Here is a 6,010-nt window from a genome sequence, read left to right as displayed (position 1 = left end):
CCAAAAAATAGAAAATAGAGAAAACAGGAAATTAAATTGAATTCTCATAAACAAGAGCGAAGTGTTATGTAAAAACATCATTTGAAGACTAAATAAAATCATTGGATGCCAAAACAATTTCTCTAGTTTTACAACTCATTCTCTATTTCTATGATATATTCACAACAATAATTTTTTTTATTTAATATCTTAAAGACAACACTATATTGTTTCACACAACACTAATTTCTTTTTGCGTTTTGGCTTTAAGATATTATACAAGGATGCAACATAAGATATTCAAGTTAGTAAAGTAGTAAGAGTAAAGCCAAAATTATATTTATAAACATGAATTCAGAACTTACAAAAAAAATTATGTGTGACGCTGCTTATGAGTCGGAAATAACAAAAGTAAAATAAAAGGACAACTCATAAGAGCACATGTTAGTTAGCTTAGATGGACCCTCCTACATTATCAAACTGGCAAAATGTTCTCTCTCTTTTTTTCCGACAAAAAAGCAAAATTTTCTATATAAACCACTTTCAACGTCTCAATACACCACACAGTACACAGCCACACAGTGAACATAATCCTCCCCAGAAAAACATTGTGTCTAATAAAGCCATAAAAACAAAAGATGAATTGCTTGAGAACTATTGCTCTTTCACTCTCTCTGTTTCTTTTGGGATTGATCGGACCAATCCAAGCTCAACTGCAAATGAACTTCTATGCCAATACTTGTCCTAACGCCGAAAAGATTGTTCAAGATTTTGTTTCAAACCACGTTTCTAATGCTCCTTCTCTTGCGGCTGCCCTCTTGAGAATGCATTTCCACGACTGTTTTGTCAGGGTAAACTCTTTTTTTTTGCTCTCTTATATTATGAAACATTACTAATTGGCTAAGGAATTAATAATGAAGGATATATCCACATGTACATGTAGGGTTGTGATGGATCAGTGCTTATAAACTCGACGTCAGGAAACGCGGAGAAGGACGCAACTCCTAACCTAACGGTTAGAGGGTTTGGTTTCATCGACGCAATCAAATCTGTGCTTGAAGCTCAGTGCCCTGGAATCGTATCTTGCGCTGATATTATCGCTCTAGCATCTCGAGACGCAGTAGTTTTCACAGTAAGTGATCCGCATAATACTAATATTGTATAAATACAAATTTTAATATTTTCTCATCATACAAATTTGGTACGTTGTAGGGAGGGCCAACTTGGAGTGTACCAACAGGAAGAAGAGATGGAAGAATATCGAACGCATCAGAAGCATTAGCCAACATTCCTCCTCCCACCAGTAACTTCACCAATCTTCAGACACTCTTTGCAAACCAAGGACTTGATCTTAGGGACCTTGTCTTACTCTCCGGTAAAGCCTAAACCCATATATCACACATTGCTAAAAATTAGGTTGGATGGTTTCAAAAGCAAGTATCTTGTCTTGATGTTAAATGTAAATTACAAATGCAAACAGATTTCTGTTCGTATATGTTAACGTTTAATTTGCGTTAGTATTAACAATTTACAAAAGAAAATCTGTTACAAATTATATAAACCTACATTTCTAATATCATATAGTGTTACAACTTTAGTAAAACATTTTTTTTTTGTAACAAGGGTAATAGTAAAACATTTTAACCCTACGTTTCAAGATTAATATTGAAAAATGTGTTGTGCTATAACAGGGGCTCACACTATCGGTGTATCTCACTGCTCGTCTTTCACAAACCGTCTCTACAATTTCACTGGTCGTGGAGACCAAGATCCGGCCTTAGACAGCCAATACGCAGCCAATCTCAAGTCTAGGAAATGCCCTAGCCTCAACGATAACACGACCATCGTGGAAATGGATCCAGGGAGCCGTAAAACGTTTGATCTTAGTTACTACCAGCTCGTTCTCAAGCGTAGAGGTCTGTTTCAATCTGACTCTGCTCTAACCACTAACCCAACGACACTCCAAAACATAAACCAGATCTTGAAGGGTTCGGTGGAGAGTTTCTTTTCTGAGTTTGCCAAGTCGATGGAGAAAATGGGTCGGATCAATCTGAAGACTGGGTCAGCAGGAGTGGTTAGAAGGCAATGTTCCATTGCAAATAGTTAATGGGTAAAAATGTAATGTATGTGGGAGTTTGGGGGTATTAGTGAAAAGTAAACAAGGATGATGATGATGATGATTGTGATGTGATCTTTTGGAATTTGTGTGTGTATGGATTTGGTTATAGACTTCGTCAATAAAGAAATAAAAATATATTAGTTTTTCTTTTTCTTTTGATTTGTCTTGTACGAAGCATGACATTTTAGTTGGTTTGAGTACATTGCCAATTTGCCATCTGGTCAATAGAATTATCTCAAAACGAGAGAATCCGAAAGCCTTAAGAAATTCCTATGTGAAATGTATTATTATTATTACTATTATTATTGATGCATTTGACTGTTAAAAGAAAAATGCTGAAGATTGGAAAAAAAACAAGTTTTATTTTTATCATCATGAAAAAGTTTCCTCAACCGACATACAAAAGTAAAAGAGAACAAAAAAAAAAAAGAGAAAAGTAACGAACTGTAAAATATTATTGGGTTTGTAAAAAAAGAGAAAATCTCTGTGCTCCATTACAATATTTTCACCTTCTTCTTGCAAGAAGTATACCCGAAACTATAGCTGTCCCTGCAACTGCAATTGCCACTGATGATATTATCCTCTTCACGGTAAATACTGACTCGTCGCTCGGTATCTCCATTAGATCTTTCATCTGTAAATTCCATGAAATGGAGTAATCAACCACAATTCAGAAACAAAACAAGCTCATGAAATCAGAAACTGGTTAACGACAAGTTTCACAGCAGCAAACCGTTATAGGCTGCTTCCAATTCTTCTTGATTCCATTAATATGCCCTCTGCCGATAACTGCCACAACCGAACTGTGCTCACTCGCAACCCTCAGCAAAGACGATGCCATGTACCTGAGAATTTCATTTTTGTTGCCACCAATCAATCATTGGTCTCTCTATTGCCATTTCCGTTTCAGTTTTCAGATAACGAATCATGATAAGCCAAGCTTAACGATTCCGATAAACTGCATATAGAGATATTAGAGAATACTAACTGGTCTCGCTCATGCACAAGTGTATCCATGAGAGATGGAAATTCCTTGCTCATTTCTTGAATCACCAAAGTCACCATATCCACATTGTCCATTTCTTTCAGCTGAAAAGTCCATCGATAGATATACTAGTTATGACGAATGACATTAAATTACATGTGCAGAAAAGTAGGAGAACAATATATACAGAAAGACTTACCATTTTGTTCAGCTCTTCAGGGCTCGGCAAGAAGACAGCTTGAAACAGGAAGGAGTATAGAAACTTTATCTTGTGCCTTAGAGGCATCTTGGCCCATGTTCTTTTTAACGTAATCTGCTTCGGAAAAAAAAACAAAATCGAAATCAAGTAATTATATACTGGAACAATGTTAGAGATGCAACTCCATGTTATAAGATGCGTTGAAACTGTGGACGAACATATCACCTGTACAGGACGATCACCAAGTATCACCTTGCCGCCATATCTAAGGGCTTCTTCATATGCCACACGGAACTCAGAACCAGGAAAAACCTCAAGCTGACTGGCGATCTAACAGAAGGAAAGGATGTAAATTTTTGGTTCAGAAAATTAAGCTTCCATGAAAAATATCTTGATTGAGGGGACTTGCCTTTGCAAGAAACCATCCATAAAGTATTCCGAATGTGTTCTGTTTCTGCTTCCAACTTTCTATCATATCCGACATGGTTGGAACCTATAAAACAAAACATAGTAGCATTTTAGAAAAAGCAAAGCATAGCATATAAAGCAAGTGAAGTACATTCTATAGGCAAACTCTTCCAGCAGACAACACAGAGCTCATGGGAATCCTCTGTTTTATGATTAGTAAAGAAATTTTGGCAGACAGCGACAGCAACAATAATAATTTCTTGTACCAAAAGAAACAGCGATGCACTTTTTTCCAGAATCTAACACAATGATATACATATATGGCCATAAAATGCGTAGAAGTGAATCAAATAGGCAGGGAGAAGCAGAATCACAATTTGAAAAGCAAACCTTCAAAGTCTGAGGTTTGAGAATAGACAATCGGCTTGAACACAACTCCACGAAGACAACCTGTAATCATCGGCCACGGGCTTAGACCCAAACATAGACATAAAGACATCAAACTTCAGTCATCGGTGAACATTTAAAGAGAAGAACCTCTGGTTTCAAGATGCTGACTATTGCTTCGACTTCTCGACAGGATTCCTGTAACAAAAATTACGACGATTTACACGATTGTCCCAAGATAAATGATTGAACGCTATTGTATGACAATGTAATTAAAAACAAAGAGCTACGCGTTTTCTCAAGCCTATACAAGTAAACAAAAAGAAAACGTTCTATATCCAGGCTAGTTCAGCTAAGTTGCAACAAAAGGAAAATGGGAAGATGAAAACAGATCCTATGGATTCTCAAAACATTTTCATTGAAATCTAAAGCTGAGACTGAGAGCAAGTTCTAATCCATCCCAAATCTCCAAAACCATATATTCCTTAATTTAGCAACTTTGAAGAAGCTGGGAATGTCTAACCAAATCCTAGCCTAGCTCCATTTTCGGCAACTCTTCTGACACTAGCAAAAACACGGTCCCAACATTTTTACCCGCAATAGAAATGTCTACAGAAAAAAAGGTTTGATAGCTTTCTTGAATTTCACATGCAATCCAGCTTTCTCGAAAGATTACAACATCGATCAATCACTAATCCCTCTAAACCATTCGATACTTAGCAATCCTAGTTTAATTCCAATACATCTCCTTGGCAAATTTCGAAGCAAATAAAATTACCTTTGATACATGGGCAGTCCCGATCAAATACACATCACAAGATCCGCCTTTCCCCGTGGACTCGCACGTCAGAATCACAACGCTTTTCGCCAATTCCTCCGGCAGCTCCACCTTCGTCGTCTCCGATGAACACTCGCCACCGCCGAATCCATCGCCATCACCGCCAGCTGCATCGCCGCCGCTAACCACGGAATCGGAGTCTTTATAATCTTCCTCCGGCTCCGGCTCCGGCTCCGGCTCCGGCTCCGGCTCCGGCTCGTCGAACAGGTCCTCCTTCTGGACATTCACTATGCTGTCGCTTAACGACATATCGCCGGTAGGCCTGGAGTCTTCGATGTGAACGAAGTCCTCGCCAGAGTGAACCTCCGGCTCCGACGGCGATTGCGTCATGGAATCGAGGAGGGGATGGCAGATATGGTAATTTCGAGGATTCCGGAGGGCGAAAGTGTATAGATTGGGAATTTGGGATCACGCAAATGGTTTACTTACTCTACCATTGAAACAAGGCAAGGTATCATGGTGGGAAAGTCGTCTAATAAGCTAAGGTATATCGCTAATTAAACTCTTTTCATAAATTAGTTCCATTTACTTCTTAATTAACCATTTAATCTCCCCTTAACCGGTAAACCGGACTTGTACTTGGCCCGCGTCAATACGGTCGGTCACATTTACGTTTGTTTTTTTGCTTCTTCTTTCGGCTCATTATTTTTTTTCTTCCAAGCGGTTGGATAATACCAAACTATGTGGATTTAATATCTCTTTAAATACGAAATTTTATGAAAATCGTAGTTTCCGTTTTTCTATAAGAATGTTTACACTTGGTTCAGATTTTCTCACCTTTCGAGTAAGAGTGTGACTTGCCTTGTTCCGATTGTCTATACACGCCAGTCTACACTGCTATTTAAAAAACGCCAGCTTTATGAAGGGAAAGTGAGACTAAATCTTGGGTTCTTATCTTGCAATTGAAGTAAAATATCATTCTTATATTTTATATTTTAAAGAGAGAATAATTTAGCCACATTTTTGGATGACTATTCGGTAAATTTTTATTTATTTGACAAAGTGTTTCACCTACCATTCAAATATTATCTATCACTCTCGTACGTTAATTATAGATTTGACCACTTACCAGACAGGGATCATAGTACAATCATA

General features: G+C 37.7%; 2 protein-coding genes across 2 annotated transcripts; one reads left to right on the top strand and one right to left on the bottom strand.

The window, feature by feature from the left end:
- Positions 1 to 540: 540 nt before the first annotated feature.
- On the top strand, positions 541 to 2,241 carry LOC18994343 (peroxidase 3). The gene is made up of 4 exons (XM_006417984.2): positions 541 to 830; positions 923 to 1,111; positions 1,192 to 1,354; positions 1,671 to 2,241. The coding sequence occupies exons 1-4, from the start codon at positions 618 to 620 to the stop codon at positions 2,084 to 2,086; spliced, it is 981 nt and encodes a 326-aa protein (XP_006418047.1). The 5' UTR covers positions 541 to 617; the 3' UTR covers positions 2,087 to 2,241.
- A 205-nt stretch (positions 2,242 to 2,446) lies between these two features.
- On the bottom strand, positions 2,447 to 5,423 carry LOC18994342 (traB domain-containing protein). The gene is made up of 9 exons (XM_006417983.2): positions 4,856 to 5,423; positions 4,228 to 4,275; positions 4,081 to 4,140; positions 3,692 to 3,775; positions 3,508 to 3,612; positions 3,283 to 3,396; positions 3,087 to 3,187; positions 2,832 to 2,943; positions 2,447 to 2,732 (listed from the first exon to the last, which is right to left on the bottom strand). The coding sequence occupies exons 1-9, from the start codon at positions 5,243 to 5,245 to the stop codon at positions 2,604 to 2,606; spliced, it is 1,143 nt and encodes a 380-aa protein (XP_006418046.1). The 5' UTR covers positions 5,246 to 5,423; the 3' UTR covers positions 2,447 to 2,603.
- Positions 5,424 to 6,010: the final 587 nt, after the last annotated feature.

Source organism: Eutrema salsugineum, unplaced genomic scaffold (genome assembly GCF_000478725.1).
Source record: "Eutrema salsugineum unplaced genomic scaffold, Eutsalg1_0 scaffold_5, whole genome shotgun sequence".
Lineage (NCBI taxonomy): Eukaryota > Viridiplantae > Streptophyta > Magnoliopsida > Brassicales > Brassicaceae > Eutrema > Eutrema salsugineum.
The sequence above is the reverse complement of the archived record's forward strand: the minus strand, read 5'-3'. Positions and strand labels throughout refer to the sequence as shown.

Excerpts from the sequence above, each read along its gene's own strand:
- LOC18994343 (XM_006417984.2), top strand. The coding sequence starts at position 618 with ATGAATTGCTTGAGAACTATTGCTCTTTCACTCTCTCTGTTTCTTTTG. Across the intron at positions 1,112-1,191 it reads GAGACGCAGTAGTTTTCACA|GGAGGGCCAACTTGGAGTGT; the intron begins GTAAGTGATCCG and ends GGTACGTTGTAG. Across the intron at positions 1,355-1,670 it reads GGACCTTGTCTTACTCTCCG|GGGCTCACACTATCGGTGTA; the intron begins GTAAAGCCTAAA and ends GTGCTATAACAG.
- LOC18994342 (XM_006417983.2), bottom strand. The coding sequence starts at position 5,245 with ATGACGCAATCGCCGTCGGAGCCGGAGGTTCACTCTGGCGAGGACTTC. Across the intron at positions 4,141-4,227 it reads TCAGCATCTTGAAACCAGAG|GTTGTCTTCGTGGAGTTGTG; the intron begins GTTCTTCTCTTT and ends CGATGATTACAG. Across the intron at positions 3,613-3,691 it reads ATGGATGGTTTCTTGCAAAG|ATCGCCAGTCAGCTTGAGGT; the intron begins GCAAGTCCCCTC and ends TCCTTCTGTTAG.